Genomic DNA, 20,514 nt, shown 5'->3' with positions numbered 1-20,514 from the left:
GAATTGGTCATCAAAGAAAACAAGTCCTATTCCTGCATTGACCTAATACAACTCAATGATACCACTTCTGTTATATGGTTGATATGGTTTTGTTGTTTTCACCCTACCCACATTGGTATTGTCCTCTCACTACCGCAGAGCAGGGGACATGGGTGGCTTTTTTGCCCTTGCAGTACTATTTAACTGCCTCTGTGGCTGGATACCATGTAGTAACTGGGAAAGATGATTGAGTGGTTATCATACCATTTCACTAAATGCAAAGTGGTTTTCCTCGAGCTACGGCTGTCTTCTCTGTGACAGACCCCGTTTGTTTTTCTTCAGTTCAGCTTCAGACATCAGATTGACTCCTGGTGGTCGTCTTATTGCTGTGAACAGTAGCAGTCGAGTGGATTCCTTCCCAAGCCAGGATGAGAGGAACACTTGTAACCCATTTGTCAAAGAACATTTTAGGATTCTGTTGCTTGGGTATTGGCTGGACCAGGTGGAGGACAACTTTGTCACTTGCTCCAACATCTGGCAGTTCATGGGTTTGTACAACTCTCCCTGTATATATATATATATATATATATATATATATATATATATATATCTTTAAGTTGTGTGGAATATCTTCAGAACTGACAAAGACAAGCGAGTACTTCTCACTTCTTGGGATTTGTTTTCAACTTCGACATGAAATGATCAGAACTTGTTGAGTGGATCTGGATGATCCTGTGTTCCTTCTTCATTGCTAATGAAGAGCAGGGCTTCCTTGATGGCTTCCCATCTGTTCATATTCATGGTGTCAGCTACCTGGGACACTCAGCTGGCTTTATGCCAAAACATGTGGGTGGCTGGTAAATCATGCAATGACATGTAGTCCATAGTACCCAGGAATTGCTTCAGTTCTTTAGTCGGAGTTACACTGTACAGCATAGAGATTTGACTGCTCTGGAATTAACAATCCCTTTGCCATTCTTGATGTTTATTGGAGTTGACTGTGGTAACTGCTCTCCATCTGGTTAGGTGTCGAATACCAGGCTCTGGTAAGGAAGATACATCTTTATCTTCATTTTCCTCTTCATGCTTTTCAGCTGACTCATTATGACCCACTTGTACTTCTGCTTGGAAAAGAAAACAAGGACACATAACTTTTCAATGGATTGCTCTTCTCTTTATACATTAATTGAATTAATCAGGTGCTTGCTCATACACAAATATACTCAAGCACATACAGGCGTAGACATACATTTCCATGATGTTGCTCAGAGAGAAAAGGAAAAAGAAAGCATTTAAATCATCACATATCCATCTTTACATGTTTGTGCATCACATATTTTTTACTAAGTTTTTTTTTAACAATATCAAATTGTTTTTTCAATCTTACTTTTTGTACTTTTAATACGGAGAGTGTCAGGGCCACCATTGCAGTGTGCTGCCAGTGGGCAACGCTGTGCTGTAGAGGGTTAATCTTTCTGCCAGGAGGAAGCAGAGGGTGGCATCTCTTGATACTGAAAACAGGGTTTGTAATTAAGTCATGGAGGAAGGGATCTCCAACCTGGGAGCAAGAGAATAGAAACAACACTCCATACCCATCTGTAAAAGACGGTGGTTCCCTAAACGAAAGAATACCATTTCAGCCGTATTATTTCATTGTGACGCCTCGGCTCAGTGGTGGAGGGAGGCACCGGAGGTCCAGCTAACAGGGAACAAGCCAGGGTTTCAAAAGAAAGGAGAGACAGTGGGTGTTTGGGATGGATGGGAAAGGAGAGAGTATTATGTGGACACAGGTGGTGAATTCTGTGTGTTGACCTGAGAAAGTGATCTTACCTGACAATCCTGAATCCAGGATCCCTTCCTTAGTTAGAAGTAAATTAATAAATAAATAAATAAATAAATAAGAATCAGTACCTAATGACTGACTGGGTTAAATAAAGATTAGGTCGAAATAAATGACCCCAATTAAAGTAATCCAGATCTGGTTACGTGACTTGAAAATGTGACAATCTCTTGTTAATGGATGTTTCATATCAGGATGGCTTTACACCGGAAAACCTGTGCCCATCCTGGGGGTCTGGTCTTGGAGGGGCACCAAATATCATAGTGAGATGTTCCAAAGTTTTCTTAATAGAAAACAAAACCATTCAACATATTCTAATTTTGTGAAGCGTTCATGTTTTTGGAGAGACGTTTCTGAATGGGTTGCGTTTGATATTGTTTAATATGTTTCTGGTGGAAATTATAGGAGGTATAATGGTTGATAATGGAATTTAAGCAGTTGCACTTGTGTTTTCAGATATTTGTCCAGGAAACTATAAAGGTAAACTCAAGCATGGTGTTTCCTTCATGGCTTCATTTAAGTGTATGTAAAGGCATGTTTTAATCCTAACCAATCATCAGAAGTAAAGAAGCGGAAAGCATCTCCTTCAGCCACCACCTGAGATCAAGTGCTTTGTGTGTGTGTGTGTGTGTGTGTGTGTGTGTGTGTGTGTGTGTGTGTGTGTGTGCGTGCGTGCGTGCGTGCGTGCGTGCGTGCGTGCGTGCGTGCGTGCGTGCGTGCGTGCGTGCGTGCGTGCGTGCGTGCGTGCGTGCGTGCGTGTGTGTGTGTGTGATTGCTGGGCTGTTATAGACTCTCACTCCCACAAAACCTAGACTGGTTAATGCAGCTATAGAATATAGGTGGATGTCAGGTGAGATGTCTCCGCTGGATGTTTTAAGTGGGCGGTGTGGCTGCTAAGGCATAAGACAGTCAGCTTATTTTAGAAAAGAGGAGGTTGTTTCTCATTACATTACATCATTTTGGTACTTTGAAGTCAAGCTCATTGTTCTTTTTCTATTTATGTGCAATGTGAATCATCTCAGTGTTTCTTGAATGTTAAAAAGAAATTATACAAAGTTCGACTCTCTTTTTACCCAAGAAAGAAAGAAAGTAGCTCTGATCATGACATTATGTTAGGACTGGGTTTTTTTTCTGCCAGCTTGTGTGTGGCTGCTGGTGTGATATATGATAATGAAGGCCTCAGGCTGTGCTTCACATGTTTGATTACCCACTAACTCCATGGAGACTACAGCTCTGCTGCGCTGAGATCCAGTCTTTTTTTATGCTTTACATTTAGGAGATGCAGAAATATCAGCAACCATCCTGTCTGTTTCATTCAGTGGAATTAATTTAATCGGTGTGTTAATATTGGCAAGTAACTTTTTAAAAACTGTCAGCCAATACCTGTGTTCATTTACTTTTACAATTCTTGGAGGAGATTGTTTATTATTTTCTTTGCGGACTCTGTATACAGTGTTAACTCTGTCAGTGGATTAGTGTCTAAAGAATTAATTCAACATATGGTTTGAATCACAATATTATTTAACATTCAATTCAGTTCAACTTTATTTTTAGACACAACACAGTCATTTCAGAGTTGTTGTTTATTTGAAATTTTTTTTACAGAGAAAAAACCCAACAATTCCCCATGAGCACGCATAAACGACAGTGAAAGTAAAAACTGTCTTTTAACAGGATGAAACCTTTGTATAATCAGACTCAGAGGTGGCAGCTCTCTGCTGTTCTAGTTGGGTTTATGTTATAGAAGGAGGGAAAAGGAAAAGGGTTAGGGAGCGACAGGCAAACAGACATAAATCCACTGGCTGCAGACGGATGGGGCAGGAGCCTCAGACCACGACCTTCCAGTTCCACTGTCAGAGAGAGAGAGAGAGAGAGAGAGAGAGAGAGAGAGAGAGAGAGAGAGAGAGAGAGAGAGAGAGAGAGAGAGAGAGAGAGAGAGAGAGAGAGAGAGAGAGAGAGAGAGAGAGAGAGAGAGAGAGAGAGAGAGAGAGAGAGAGAGAGAGAGAGAGAGAGAGAGAGCACAGACAACAGGAGAGAGACAAATCTCGGTGACATGTAATAGTGAAACATGGTGAGTGTGAAAAGTAAGAGGCTCAGTGTAGGTCCTCCAGTCTTAACATATAACAGCTTCAATGGAAAATGGTCGAGGGTGGCCTGAACCAGCCTGAACGTCTTAAGCCTAATCTTAAAAGTAGACTCCCTAACTGAAACTGGGACCTGGTTCCACGTGAGAGGAGCCTGATAGTAGAAAGCTCTGCCTCTCCTTCTACTTTTTCTAAAACCTCCAGTAAGCAGCGCTCTGAGAACCAAGTGTTCTTCTGAGTGATATGGGACTAACAGTTCTTTAAGATATGATGTGGCCTGGTTGTTAGGCGGCTTATTAAGTGGTCGTCTCCCACTCAGAAGGTTGCAGGTCCGATTCCCATTTCGTCCTGTCCACATGTCTAAGTGTCCTTAAGCAAAACACTGGACCCCAAAATGCTCCCAATGGATGGATTTAGGCGCCTTGCATTGCGGCCGCCTCCACTGGTGTGTGAATGTGACTAACAATGTGGAGCGCTTTGGGACTGCTCAAGCAGTTGAAAAGAAATTTACAAGTGAAATCCATTTACCTTTTTTATTTAACCATTTAAGAGCTTTATAAGTTAAAATAAGGATTTAAAACTCTATTCGAGATTTAAGAAGCGAATATTGGTTTGATGTGAGCTCTCCGGCTGCTTCCTGTCAGGACTCTCACTTCAGCATCGGGAATCACTTGAAGACTTCTTAAGCACTGATCGGGACACCGTGATAATGGGGAATTCCAATAGTCTACACTGGAAGTAACAAATGCATGGATTCATTGTTTCAGCGTCACTCTGAGTCAACATGTTGCTGATTTTAGAAACATTACGCAGCAGCCTTGTTTAATGTGGAGTTGTAATAGTATCCAGTGTTAGTCTATATACTCTTTAAGCATGGTACAATTTCTGACGAAGCCAGAGGGGGGGCATCTTTTTCTGACGACAAATAATTATGTTTACTATAAGAATAGGTGCAGATAAAAAAGAAAGGATATTAAATTAGGTTAACTGTATTTAATATATCTGTACACAGATTTAAAAGAAAAACTAAGCTCGCAAAATGATAAAATAACAGACATGGTTTTTGCTTGTTTGAAGGTACCGAATCACTTGATATCTGCATGTCTTTATTTTTTTTTTCACTTTTGATGGAACAACATATTTTGGATGTGAAACTCTTTAGGAAGTCTCACTTGACCTAATATTAGCGCTTCATGTGATACTTGAAGGCCTGATCTAGTAAACGTCCCCAACCTTATAAACAGGCGGAAACAATTGAGTACTTTTTAATGTGTTTTCTGTGTTGTACGTCAAACTTGTGGCTTTGACTTTGTTAGAGACCACCTCACATATCACGTTATGTGCATAAGTGAGTCCAACTCCATGGTGTCACATTTTATTTTGTGCTTGTGGCGTCTCAGTGGTCCGTCCATGGTGAATGCAGGCAAAATGTCACTTACAGTAAAACACATTCGAAATGATTTTGCAATCCATTTGTCTGAGTAAAGTGTTCCCCTTGCGTGCATGACTTTAGTAAATCTCACCCACAGTGTGACGGACACTCTTGATATGGGAATGTTGGCAGAGGTAGAAAGATTTTATTCCCCACCTAATTAAGATTAATAAAGTAGAAGTAGGGATACTTAGATCAGAGAGAGAGTAGATCCCACCCATACTTCCTAGTAAATTGCACACTGTATAGTAAAATGGCACAATTCTATGTCTGTGTTTCGGAAATCCATCTGCAACTGCTGCCAGCCTGTCAGACAGTTGCTTGAAAGGCAGAGCTGCAGCCTCCTCTGACCAAAAGCACACAACTGCTAACTGGAGCAGCAAAACTGTTGAGCGCCATCATCATATCTGCGTGTGTCCTCGTCTCTCCTCACTGCTTCATCTGTTTGTGGAGTCTGAGGCCCCCTGCTGGTCACTTCCAGCAACATGAGCTGCCCAACCAGAAGGAATGGGAGGAGAAAAAAAAGAAAAAGAAGAAGAAGAAGCGGGGAATGGATTTTTGTTGAATATTTTACTGAGGTCTATCTGGCAAATCACCTAAGCCGTTTGCCAAGATTCTTTTTCCTGTTTCGTTTCCGCTTTTTTTTCTGGGCACTTGATCCTCATTGATTATTTGTGATGTAATCAGAAAGTGCTTTTTATATATATGTACACACACACACACACACACACACACACACACACACACACACACACACACACACACACACACACACACACACACACACACACACACACACACACACACACACACACACACACACGGTTCCTGTTGTAATTCGACATACATGTCAGATAACCATATTGTGAACTTTCTTCAGAAGTGACTCTCAGTCTCTCACAAGCTGACCTGTCAATCCCGAGAATGTGGCTGTGTATTATCGAAACTAACGATTATCTTTTTCACTAATTAGGTGAACCAGAATAGGTTTTATACTCCAAACTGCCAATGAGAATGTTTTCTGCCAGATAGTCCTGTCAGTCCTACCCACAAGATGAAATGAGAAATATAGTTTCTCAAATATATGTGTGTGTGTGTGTGTGTGTGTGTGTGTGTGTGTGTGTGTGTGTGTGTGTGTGTGTGTGTGTGTGTGTGTGTGTGTGTGTGTGTGTGGTAGAACTCTTAAGTAAAGCTTGACATGAAGTGGGCCCACTGACTCAGATGTTTGAGGGTGATGTTGTCGAGCTTGTCATAATTTGCACATTCCCACCGAAACTTGAAGCGAAGTGGCAAGAAGTAATATCACAACGCATCATTTTTCTAAACTCTGAGCCTCTGGTACAGCATTGCACAGCGCCGATATCTCATCCTCCCTTCTCTGTTTCTTCCTCTTGTCTTCCACCCTCGATCTCATCTCTGCATTTTCATTCGTCCGCAGCCTCCACCTCTTCCAACCCCACCCTCTAGCCCTATATTAGTGCTGGCTTCATTTAGCACTGTGATGCCAACAGCCTATTCTCCTTGCTCATCCTCTCCTGACTGAGCGGTTAGCCTGCAGCGCCAGTAGTACTTTACACAGGAACACACACGCACACACACACACAGACCCGCTAACACTCTCAGCGCATAACAGGCTTTTTTCTCTGAGCCACCCTCAACCCTCTCTTCATGTCTTTGTATTCCCCACATGAGCCCCGCTTCTTAATGTGCCTTGTCTGTCTGTCTGACGCTGTTTCTCTTATCAGCTTGGTTTCGGGGAAGTTGTGGCATATATTAGTTGACATTATAACAACGGGGACTTCATAGCTAAAAGCAGATAGTAATGCTTGGGTGGGGTTTTTTTCTGTAGGTCCATGCACAAATCAGTGACTCTGGCTGCTCTTGTTCTTTAACAAATACCAGCTGCTGACAACCCGAAGCTATATTTAAGCTCATCATTTGTCACTATGTACTTGTAAAACTTTTATGTTCATCTCAATAGATGTTTAATGTAGGTCATATTTAGTGATGTCGTGATATATTGTTGTTGTTATTTACCCAACTTACGTGAAAAACTGCATATATACACGCGTACTAAATACAAACATTAACAGGGAAATGTGCATGGCTATTTCGAGACAGGTGTGGCTCAGTTTGCAGAGGGGGTCGTTAATCTCAACGTTGGTGGTTCAAATCTACCTTGTCACGTTGACGTGTTGAAATGTCATTGGATAAGACACTAAGCCACGGGTTTCTCGTTGATGAATGATTGTGTGCACAGTTGGGTGATGTGACGGATCATGTAAGGCGCACTGAGACTGCTGAGACATTTGTAAACCTGACCTTAAACTTACCTGACTAACTGTTAGATTCACTCGTACGTTACAAGTGCAATTTCACCCAAAATGATGTGAGAGGTATCCATATGAACCAGTAGTGTGCTCAAATACAGATTACACAGCAAGATGTTGCTTCATTAGTCTGCGAATTGTGTGCTCATAATTGGAACGTGTACCAAAAATGAGTCAATATTTGTTTTCCAATAACATCCTACTACACAAAACTACTAAATATTGGTGAGCTGTTTGGTGGGAAACTATGTGAGATGTGAAAAAAAAAAAAAAAAAACAGCAGACAAGTTTAAGTCCTCACTAGAATATATATGTATGTGTGGTTATTATGATGATGGTTGTATTTTTTTCCCCGTGCATTTCGCCTTTTTCTTTTCGTCCAACAGAAATAAGAACATATAAAACACACAAAAACAAACTAAGTGGTCGAGAAATCAGGTTGTTTTGAGAAAAATCGACACTTGATTTCAATCATCTCTCCAGAGAAGAGTCAGGATCGGAGACCAAACCCGGATTGATAGTAGTATTTTATATTCACCTTAGTGAACCAGACAGCTGTTCTATTGTTCATGCATTACCTCTGACTGTGTGTCAGTGTCGATGAACACATTAGGAAGGATAAAACACACATGGAGACATGTGTTCATGGGAAGTAGGCCAACACGTACACAGAGATGCACACACAGACACACACACACACACACACACACACATAGACTCACAAACACTGCGTTCCTGCTGACCCGGCCTGCCTTGTGATGCTTCAAAGGAGCAAGACAAAGGTTGATGGAAGTGACTGCCTTGCACCAATCATAACGCTTCCTTCATCCTACACACACACACACACACACACACACACACACACACACACACACACACACACACACACACAGTGACTGAACTCTGAGCGTTGTATCACTGTCCCCAGTCGCCTATCGATTAGTCATGCCTGGCTGCTGTCATGTGCAGGAGTCCAGGGAAGCCCCTAATTGGCTCGTCCGGGAAAAAGACAGAGGCAGAGAGAGGGCGAGTTGGAGAGAGCGAGAGAAGAGAGAGAGAGAGAGGAGAAGAAGGGGCAGATGCTGAAAGAGGGAGGCATTATAGGAAGAAAGATGAAAAAGGCTGAGAAAAAGACTTCACTTGTGCCTGACATCAACTCATCATGACAAATATTTAAGACAAGAAAAAAGAAAGAAGATAAAGACAATTTAACCCGGTTGTTCCTGGTGGATATAAAGAAACAGACAGATTTTTTTTTTAACAGAAATGTCAACGAGGAATCGCTCTTGAGCTCAATCTTTTATTTTGATTTACAATTTTTAGAGTAAAAACAAATCTGTATACTTTATTTGCGAATCGACCTACTTTCCTGATACGAAGCCGGACTGGAGGCAGGTACAGAGGTGGATAATATGAATTACTCTGTGTGACTGACCACTGGAGTGGAGCGTAATCGCATAGTGAGAAGCACAAATCTTCCAGTGGAGCGCATCAATTGACTCCCGTCCTCTCAAGAAGCAAGCGACAAAGTAAGAGAAAGGAAGACTGAAATAAGGATTTAAGTTTGTTGTTTTGGTTGTTTTTTTTTCCTCAGTTTTTTTCCCAGATGCATCTTTCGAGTGACCCCGTATCACTGAATGATGGTCAGTGTACATCTCTGGGGTTAAATACCTTACTGGACGACGAAGCTTTGCTTATCCGGATTAATCCACGAGGGAAAAGAAACTGCCCACATAGGAGGGATCCTTTTTTCATGATTTTCTGATGTCCCAGTGGATTTCATCTTTTGAGACAACTTCATACACGTTAGGAAGGACAACTTTTGAGAGGCATGACCTATATTATTTTGGCACAGAGTTTGTGGAGCTTTTGCGATCACCATAAAAAGACAGTATGGTAAGAGCGGATTGAAAGGAGACAGAAGACAGGAGGTTCTCTCTGAGACTTTTGGGAATTTTTTTATAACTATGACCACTTATTTCCACAGCCATGAGTTTTGCTGTAGCCCAAAAAAGCCCAGCGCTGGTGCCACTAAGGGAAAAACTGGGAAAGGGAAAGCGAAGTCGGGGAAGAGCCACGCTCACTCCAAGCATAACCAGAATTTGTTGCAAATACACACTCCAAATTACCAACTGCAACCCTCACCTCTGCACTCACCAAAGCACCATGCCCACTCATCGAAGCATACCTGCCACCCGCCGCAGCATCTGCTTCCATCTCCTTCTCCAAGCTACTATCACCTAGCGGCGACGTCCTCAAGTCATCAACTTGCTCCACCTTCACCGACTTACCAGCTGACTCCACAGACATCAAATAGCTTGCTGCACTCGTCAAGCCACCACCAACTTCACCAGAGCCCGAGCCGCCACCAGATCCACTTGTCACCGAGCCACCACCAGCTTCATCTGTCGCCGAGCCACCATCAGCTCCACCATCACCCTCAAAACCAGCAACAGTGCCATCCGTCAGCCTCGCCGAGTCGCCTGCTGTCCTCTCCCTCCACTCATCAAATGTACCACCAGCCACAGCTCCATTCACCCAGCCACCACTCGCTGTTCCAGCAGTTTCAGCACCACCACCACAACTGCCCTCCCGCACTTCCACACGCCTCCCAGTCACTGTCCATCCATCCTTTTCACTCACCACAGCTCCCCTTGTGTTCAGGGCTGGGAGGTTACGGGTGGAGCACGCTGCCTACCAACCTGGCCACAAGGGCTTCCAGAGGAAAGTTTCCCAACCTGAGGGACAGCGTGAAAAAGAGTCCCACGAAAAGCAAAGGAAAAGCTGGCGGCAGGCCATGGCCCAATGACACGCATATCTGGACCACGCACACAATGGATGTGCCCCCTCACGTGCCACTCATACACCACTTTCCCCGATTACAGACCCATGTACAGGTAGGTTTGGTCCTTAAGAAGAAATCGCATGTGTGCTCTTTGTTATTCATTTCACCTTCACCTCTACCGCCAATGGATACCCCGTCCATTACGAAACACAAGTTTGACTTGTGCCAATATATTTGAGCATGCTGGAGATTCGTGGATAGCATTGAATAAATGTATTTCTGATAGGCACAAACATGTTGGTCCAACTGGTTTTTTGTTTTTTTTCAAGCATTTATGCAGTCCTCAGCACATCAAATTGTAATTTGGAGCTGCTTGCACAATTTGGAATTGTCCCCAATTTAGAAAACCAAATATTTCCACTGTTATTTTTTATAATTGGATTGTAGGTTATGAATTGAACAATCAGATAGAAGAAACAAGTCTTTGTCAGTAATAACGGATGAAGCCAATCGGCTAAGAGGTGGGACGTCTCTTGAAATAAGAGATACTGAAACGTAGTTTATTACATGAATCCACGTCAAACTTACTCTACTATATGATTAACATGAGGTGCTGGTTGTGTAAACATATAACTACAATATTGTGCATTGTGCATAAATCTGTAAACAGCAGTAGGAGCATTAAAAAATAAAGGTCACCACTGTGATATTGCCGCTATCTTTGTCAGACGGTCATTCGAATCGAACAGCCTGAAGTGCTTCGCTGGTGTTTTCTGCACAAAGCCCACTCCAGGGTGTCAACTGAATCGCAATATAATTGCCTTGCAGTATTTCATTTTCTCTGAGTGAAACTGGAAGCAATTCAAAAGAGATTGTTGGTAAAGTACAGGTTTTCTAAAGTAGCTCATTTCTAAATCAAGCTCACAGTCGATGGGCCATCGGAGAATGACTGTAGTCACCGAGGTAAGAGTGATAACAGCCAACTTCAGCTTCTCAGTGGCTGAATGCAAGGCAAGGCAAGTGTATTTCTGTAGCATCATTCTAATGGCAAGGCAATTCACAGTGCTTTACAAAGAAATAAATGAAATACATTGGTGTAATCGTACAACTGACTGGATTTCTGTGCTGTATAAAGTTTGCATTAGAATCGAACAGGGCCATCTGCCTTCTATTGGTTGTTTCATGGACGGTTAATGTGCTGTACATCTGCTGTGTATGCAGTGATCAGAGATAGCAGGGAGCGATAGTGTGATTAGCGTGATTAGCATGGCCGCTCTGATTTGATTAGAGTCACGCTCTATCTGATTAACTCATTAGTCAAATGGAGTTTCAATGTACATTAGTGGGCTGGTGATATTAAAGTGGATTTTAAATGTGTGTATCCTGCTTTACCTACAAACAGCGTCTCCTCACTGCAACATAAGGAATCTGTGTGCCTCTATATTCATTTGGACTGGTTTGACTCATATTGTCTCTTTTTCCCATTCAGACTTCTTCCTTTTTTGGGGGGGGGGGGGGACTACGCATGTGACTGTGTACACTTTACTGTGTAGTAATTTGGGATTTGATAAGCTTCCTCTGTGCATCATTACAGAGGGATCTTGGATGTTGCTCATTCAATCGTGATCCGTCTGCTAACTGATAATTGGAGTAGTACGTTGATGTGTATGAACTGAACAGAGCTCCATTCACTTCTGGAAAACAATCTCAAAGAGACACACATTTGTACATGCACTTGTGTATTGTGTTTTTCATGAGCGCTTTACTTTGACTTACATGTATTTCCTCCCACAACTACAACTTGTGTTAGCCTAACTTTAGTTTAACGTATTTCCACCGAATATATAATGGCGTCAAGAGGCCCGTATTGTGAGTGTGCAGCCTGTGTGAGCCTGCCAGTATAGAAAAACAAGAACACATACTCACCCACATGTATTGGAGTCGTAATTGCACATTGCATTGACGTTCATCAATTTCCAGCAGATTTACTCTCAGTTATTATTTGCTCTTCGCTCACCTGATCTATACCTGAGGTCCAACTTGTGAAATTGTCTTTCCCACCCTCACACACATTAATTCATCAAGATGCTCAGGACAAACATTTTAACTTAACCTTGTCAATCACATCAACCTTTATTCGTCAAACATTTTTCACACCATAAAAATGTAGCACAGTGTGTTTTACATGTTTAGACACTAACTAGCGTGATCGGAGTCTTTCTGTTTTACTCATTTTAGAAAAATTTAACATTATATTGTTCTGGATATTTGATTTGGTCTCCATAATGTGTGAATAGAGGAGGAGGTTTCTTTGACATTACCGTTTATAGTGAGGCTATGGTTTGCACTAATAATTTGATGTAAAGGTTGAAAAAGAGCCAATGCTAGGCTAAACCCAGTGGGGGATTTACTTAAGCCCAGTGGCCTGTAAGGTTTACAAGACACGGGGGAAAACCCTGTAGCACACACAAGCACGGATACACTAAAGCACATACACGCACTAGAAAATGTATAAACATAATTAGATACTAGTTATTGTTACCAGTTTCTCTAACAAGACAAACCAGGGATCGTCAGGATATTTTTTTTTTTAAGCTGTGCTGGACTTGGTCCTGCTATAAAGCCCCAATAAGCAATATTGTGTCAAAGCAATTATGTAACAACTAACAATCCATTTTACAAAGCAGCAAAACACTGTTTAGATACAGCTGAAACACACGCAAGCAGACACATACACGCACATTCAAACATGTCGCTGTTACATAAGTGTGAACACACACTGGCAGTTTGTGTCAATGGAGTCACCAGCTGACTGACCGACAGGATTTGTGGTTTTATGAATGAGACGCACTTACACACACAAACACAAAATACACACTGAAAGCCCTGAAAGTGATTATGACCTTCTTCTTTTTTTGTTTTACTGATGAAGTTAAAGAATGTTTAGGTGAGGCATTGGTTGAAGTGCAGAATAGCGAGAAATTAAACACAGTTATTTCGTCACGTTACTAATGTCAGCACTGGCCGGAGGACGACATCTTCCCAACTGACTGCGTTTTGATCTCAACATATAAAAAAACTAAATCTTTGAATGCTGACCGACAAATACATGATCCTATCAGTGGTTTGCATATTTTGTCCAAGGAGGCATTCATGTTGGAAGTGTTGAAGAAATACAACAATTCAAGATCTTTTCCTGAATGTCTTTTTCTTTTTTTCTTTTTTTTTTCTGTAGCATCAGAAAAAAATGTAATAGAATATTCAGATTAACTCCCCTGCCCTTTTTTTTTTTTTTAAAGTAGAAATGACTGTACAGAATAAAATAAAATAGCATCAACTAAATCCAACTCTATAAATGTATGCCTTAGGAAGTGATTTAAAATAATGCATGTCTGAGGATTTGCTTTTTGCCCCCACAATGTTTCTGTGTAATCTGATTTCCGTCCCCACAACACTAGTAATACCTGGATCACACGCGGCACACACAGATGATAGCAGCTGCATCTGTCAGCATGTCTCAGAATCGGCTAAACTCCACTGTACCCTCCAAACCCTCCTAGTCTCCGGCTGTCCGCCTCTCTGAGCCTTCCTCCACTTCTGTTCCCACACTGTTGATTGTTATTCTTTTTTTTTTTTTTTTCCCACTTATGTCAGTGCTTCTGGAGGGGTTTACATGCATCTGTCCACACCCTCTGCTCCTCATTGTTGTTGTTCGGCAGGCAGATTTCTCTTCTCCCACCATACCTATAATCCCTCTGGCCGACCACCCCCACCGCCCTCTCTCTCTGTTCCCATGTGGGATCAAGCGTCCAGTCAGCTTGACTGACAGACAGTTGCACATGTGGGCGAGAGAGAGAGAGAGAGAGAGAGAGAGAGGATAAAGGCGCGGGTAGACAAGGGTGGATGGGAAGTAGAGATTAGTTCAGAGGGTTTGGATGCCGTCGCTGCTCTGTTGCACACTCATGTTCTGAAGTCAGGTTGTGCCGTCTGTTTGGTTGTACTGGCTTCTGTGGTGATATTTAGCTGACTGGTGTGTGAACTGCTTTTTGGAGCTCTTGCGCAGACTGGCCTGCTCACTGGGGGTGTTTGGACGAAGACTAGAGCTGCAGACTTGTGAGCACTACAGTTTTCTCGGGGAAAAGCGGGAGCAGACTGAAGGGAAAGCGCGAAAGGATGCATTTGATAAAAAATGTGGTGTTTGTAGTCAACCTGCAATTATGAAGAGAAAAAGGCACCCTTCGTCTGTTTGTTAGAGGGCGTCAGGTCGGCTGCTTGCTTCTGAACGAGGAGCTAGAAGCAAATGAGAAGGCGTCTGCAGTTGTCCCCTTCCTCGTTTATTTGGTGGTGATTTGTCCAGGCATTGGCTCGAGGACAAAGCCAGGAAGAAAGAGACGGCCGGTTGTACAAGAGGATAACTTGGTGTCGGGAGAGGAGGAAGGAGAAGACACTTGTAGAGCGGACGCAGGGCATGGGAGCAAAACGGAAGATTGCAAATGTTGGATTTCTAAACCCCTTGGGAGAACTTGGACGTCGACCTGAAGCATGATAGAGTAGTGTCATGAACCCATAAAGAGTACCATAGTTAACGATGCTAAGATCAAAATGTAACCTAAAATAAAGTACAGGCAGTTGGAATAGAGTACTTTGTGGTGCAGTGGTGAATTGTTTTGGTGGCAGTAGCAAAGTTGTATAAAAGTGTTATATTGCGCGGTTTGCTGTGTAGTACATTTGTACTGTCCAGTATAAGGGCTGTGCAGTATGTCATGGGGTGTATGCAGTCGCTCCATGGTGGTAATCTGTAGCAGATGTACTCAACATGCTGTACCAAAACATGAGACGAGTAAGTCTCTCCTCCCGCATCACTTCACATTGTTCATCAACAGCAACAATGTCGCTTGCCGACCGTGATTTTGAAAGTAAAAGTGATCGGCAATGATGTTGCTCTCTCTTGCAGGCCAACCCCCCTCCAGTGGTGGTCAACGCCGACAGCGTCGACACCCCCCCATATGTGAGTACTGCTTGAAACTCATTGCTGAGATTCAAGCCATCTGTGTACTCGGCGACTGCAGCCTGCCAATACAGGAAGATTTCAGTGGATATTTTTTTATGTGACCTTAAGTTTTACCAGAAAATCTAAGGAAGGTTAAACCGCAAAGCTTCAGACAAGGTGTCAACATTACACGACAAGTGGCTCAGTGAGCATTGATTTGGATGTTTGCCTGTGGTCAATAAGCAGAATATATTGGCAATCCTGGATTTTAGATTTCTTTACCTGTTGGCCATTGTATGATCTTGTAATGGAAGATGAAGGCGATAAATCAAGTTAAGGCATTTTTTTGTTCCACGTGTCAAAAATGTTACGGGACAATACACGTTGTTGTCCCCATGGAGAAAGTGCTTCTGAACATGTGCTACTGCATTGAAATCCAACTGCATTTCATATACAACCTTTAAAACAAACCTGTAAGTACAGATATAAAGAAATTATGTTATATATTGTGCCAGGATTCAATACTGCACAGAAAAGCATGCATACACATGACAGAATAACGTTTTTTGCACATTTCAGTGCTGAACGTGACTCACGACTCGGCTTAAAATGCCAGAAATACATTTCTAACATATGTAAACGTCCAACATGTGAGACTTGACTAATGTACCAAACATTACTTGTGTACAGTTAGAACTACTCTCGATGCACTCTGAAAGACAGGAGTGAAAATATCTCAACATGTATCCATCATTGCTCACAGGTGACACATTACTTTGCCCTTTATCTAATCAAGTAATTCATATTATCATTATTAGCAAACAGACAGTGATCACAATGATCAATGGGCGTTTAACCTTCTTCACAAATAAGATATAATTTATATATTCATTTTGAGACTCTAAATGCTTGTTCCCAACGAATCCTTTTTCCTCTGTGCAATCCACCGTGTACTACCGTGTTTTGTTTATTATTTTGCGCGCTATTCTGAGCCCCTATTCTATTCCAGTACGTAGTGGTTTGGATATTCCTTCCTAAAGAACATTAATGACAGGAATGTCTCAATTTTGGACAGAACGTTTCGTCTAGAATTAGATGACTCCAGATGTCATTTTACCAGTAGCCAGCTGCCACCGAGAATCAGTCTCTGCAGTTGTTAGATAAGTTTATTATGTAATTACTGTGTAATTACTCCCCACTGAACTGAAGATAAAATAAAATACAAGCAGAAGTTGTTTTTTTTTTCAATGCAGAAATCCCTTTGTACTTTGCCGATTATATAATTACCTTTCTCTTCAGTGCTGAAAATCTTAAATAAGAAAAATAATTGAAACAATAATAATGTATTTAGAATTGCATTTATTCATAAATGTCACAAATAATTTTTGTAGGCTCAATCTCAGATTGTTGCTATGAGTCGATTTATTGTGGATTTTGAAACAGGCACCATTCTGTCTGAACTTAAGTGTGCGGTTGATAATACTGTAGTAAACACAGTGGCTGGTGATAGATTGTGCCCTCTGTTTGAAACAGCTAGAATTCAAAATCTAAACTAATCTGACTGCGCAGAGACAGATTACAGCCAAGGGGATTATAAAGGCCATTGGGATGCCACTCGAAAACTGTGTTTGTGTGTGCATGCGGGTGTGTGCATGTGTGTGCTTGTGTGTATCTGTGTGCCTGCGTGCTTGCGGCAGCTGTATCTGGAATAAGACCCTCATCTCCCCGTATGAAGTGAGCGAAACAAAAATGCTATATAATAGTCTGTACGGCTCAGATTTAATTCCGCGCGCACTGCATTCTGTCAGAAAATGTAGAAGTTAATGTGTTCCATAGGCCAGGCAAAGCAGTGTGATTGGCTCCTGGGCAATTCATCAGGGATGCTCTTAAATGTGACATCACAGATACATCATCGTTAAGCACGCATTACGAGTTTAATCTCTGGGATTCATGCGTCATTCATAAATAATCAAAGTCTAAATTCTCATTTCTCTAAATCTGATATTTGTTGCACTTTGTCTTTACTCACTGGCAGGACTTTTGTAATCTCAGTGTTACAAGTCACATCAATGTCTAAAATGGAAAAGGTCAAAAAAAAAAAAAAGAAAACATTACATAGAGGAATAAAAACAAGTTTGAACTGAAAACATTTCTTCTTGAAGTGAACTACAAAGGAACTAAATTGCATGAGAGCAAAATTACCTTGACAATGGTTTTTTATGTTTAGTAACTTACTGAGATATAAGTGAGTTTGCGTTGGTTTACAATCTACCTGCCCGAGCTAAATTACATACAAAAGTATAAAAAAAAGAAAAAAAAGAAAGAAAGTTTAAATGAACAATGTATGAAAGGTTTTTGAAATTACATTGCTTAATACTGGCTAACAGTGTAGTTTTTTATTTATGTTTTTTTTTTTTTTGCTTTAAGTCACAAATGGAGTAATTAATAAAAGATGTTTTAGATTTCAATGTTGAAACTTGTGATTTACCTTATGATAAATACACCTAATGTTCTTTTATATTTGTCTTTCACTTCAGTGTTTCTGTACATTTCGTTGAGATTCAGTTTCCAGTTGTTGTTTTTTTTAGCTATAAAAACACAATTTTAGTCTGTGCCTACATTTTCTAATTATTTAAACTGTCAGATATTATAGCTCATAAATTAGTATTCGGAAATTCATGCAAATGAACATGTTTTGTACATATAGGGTAGCTGAAAAAAGTTGTTAAACCACTACAAAATTATGATCACATTGTCACACTTCTACAATCATTGTCTACATTTTTGATGATATTTAATTTAGAAATGATAGATACATATTCAATATTAGAATCTCTTTATCTTTATCTTTTGCCTCCTTAAACTTTCTTACAGTCCACACCCATTAAAATTTCACATTAACTTGATCCATCTATTGCTTCAACAGTAAGATAATATTTAACCTGTTGGTGAACTAAACTCATTATCATGTAATTAAATCCTTTGTTAGTTTTAAAGCAGAATCAGCAACATCTATTTAGTAACTTATTGAGACCAAACGCTATAAATTATTTTTAATTGTAGTGTGTACACTTTTGTTTTGTTTTCCTGTTATTGTTATTGTTCATTCAGTTTTATTCTATTGCTTTACTCCATCTGTGCTTTCTTGTTAAATTTTAACTTTTATTCATTTGTCTTATTTTTTTAATCAATATAAACATTTTAAAAATAGATAAAGTCTCTTGTTTTTCTTCATGAATGTGGCTCTGATTTATTTGTTATGGTATTACCTTGATATGTATTAGTTGCCTGAATTGAATTGGTACATTATGATTTCAGATATTATTATTATTTACTTGTGTTGAAATGTGTTATTTGAAAGCTTAAGCAGGGTCAGAAATTAGACTCTGTAAATATAAGCAACAAATCTGCCGCTGCCTTACTGAGTGCTGAGCATAGAAAATTCAACTGTACTAGTTTCAATTTAAATGAATGCAGTCTTCTTTTTTTTTCTTTTTTTCTTTTTTTCTTTTTTTTTTTAACCTAATTAACTTTTTCTTCTGTACAACAGGTCAATGGAACAGAAGCAGACTATGAGTATGAGGAAATCACGCTGGAGCGGGTAATAACACACGCTTTATGTATATCTATATGTACATAACGTTTCCATGCCAGTTGTTTAGCATTTCATTAATTTTATACAGTTTTTTTGTTTTGCTTCATGAAAAAAAGGAAACATAAAGTATAAACAAGGGATGTTCAGTCGCAATCTTGTGGTTTTGAACCTGTTTATTCATTTGGTATATGAATTACCAACCATTATAAGCCCAGGGTATTTGAGGCTTCTCGTAGAAGAGACATGTTAAAACATTTATGGTGCCTTTTATTAAGATACAGTATTAAGAGCATCATTTATTAAGAGTAAGGAGAAAGCAGAAAGCCAAAGACAATTGTTACGTCTGGATAATGTGTAGGATCTGAATAAGAGGTATAGGTTATATTTATTATAGACACAGTAACAACAAAGAACACTGGCTTTACAGATTGTTATTGCTGTTTGTCTGACAGAAGGGACAGATTTCACAAAAACAACCAGCGCTCACTGGATTTTGATTAACATCTTTGATTCTGATGGGTAGAAATATCACCCAGGAGCAGTCTTGTCCTAAATTTCTCACTTATTTTGAAAATTAGTCAGAATTTGCACATTCAGTCTGTGCTGTTTTAGGGTGACATAAAGCATCATTTGATTAAAGTTTTTACTTGCTACTACAACTTCTTTCTTTGTACTCTATGCATGGTCAAGGCTTATTTGTGTATTTCATACAAATCAAGTTAGATTATTCTCATCAGTAGGCAGCATGTCACAGCAGTAAATAAGGTTTAGCTCTTTTTATTTTATTATTATTAAGGGGACACACTGTTTACACATTAAGGTCCGCCTCAGTGCTGGTGGGATGTTACTGCTGTTTTGTTACTGTAAAGAAAATTAACATTTTGATGGTTACGTTCTCAAAAGAGAGTTAAAGTAAAGTCACATGATTTTGGTATTGAAACTGGCCTGTCTAGATTTCCACCATTGCCTCATCACTTCTTTCTTTCTTCACTCGAGTGCTGGTCTGACATTGCTGACCTTCTTTCCCGATCTTCCCGATCGTCATGTCCATCTCTCCCTACTCTCCTTCTCGGGTCTTCTACTCGCCCCTCTCTCATTATATTCCCCCCTCCTCTCCTCCCTGAGGCTGGCTCTCTTTCTTTCCCTCCCTCGCTCCATTCTCCTGTGACCTGGTTCTGTCTGCTCGACTGGATCTGTTATAAAGACACTATGCACATACACGCAAACACGGGGACAGACAGTATTACACTGGCTTCAAACCCGGTGACAGAGTATTAGTGAGTGAGAGCTATTTAGCCACGGAGTAATTTCATCAGAGGTGATCTATTATGTGTCATTTGGCAATAAGTAGCAACAGGTTTGCAAGTATATGTCAATATACTTTGTGTTGGCCATTTAGGATAGAAGGAATTGGTTCTTTTCTAGATTATGTAGTTATATAATAATGATCAGATTTAAAAAAAATAAATTAAAAAAAGT

General features: G+C 40.5%; 1 protein-coding gene across 1 annotated transcript in view; it reads left to right on the top strand.

Annotated features, from left to right (window-relative positions):
- Positions 1–20,514, top strand: part of LOC308115553 (disks large homolog 4-like) — a 127,729-nt gene that overhangs the window by 61,533 nt on the left and 45,682 nt on the right. Inside the window, exons 5-6 of the mRNA XM_080473111.1 lie at positions 15,405–15,458; positions 18,991–19,041. Coding sequence (XP_080329237.1) covers positions 15,405–15,458; positions 18,991–19,041 — 105 coding nt within the window. The remainder of the gene's footprint in view (positions 1–15,404; positions 15,459–18,990; positions 19,042–20,514) is intronic.

The sequence above is a fragment of the Lipophrys pholis genome (assembly GCF_963383615.2).
Source record: "Lipophrys pholis genome assembly, chromosome: 10".
In the NCBI taxonomy this organism is placed as follows: Eukaryota; Metazoa; Chordata; class Actinopteri; order Blenniiformes; family Blenniidae; genus Lipophrys; species Lipophrys pholis.
Note: the sequence above shows the minus strand (reverse complement) of the source record. Positions and strands in the feature narration are given on the sequence as shown.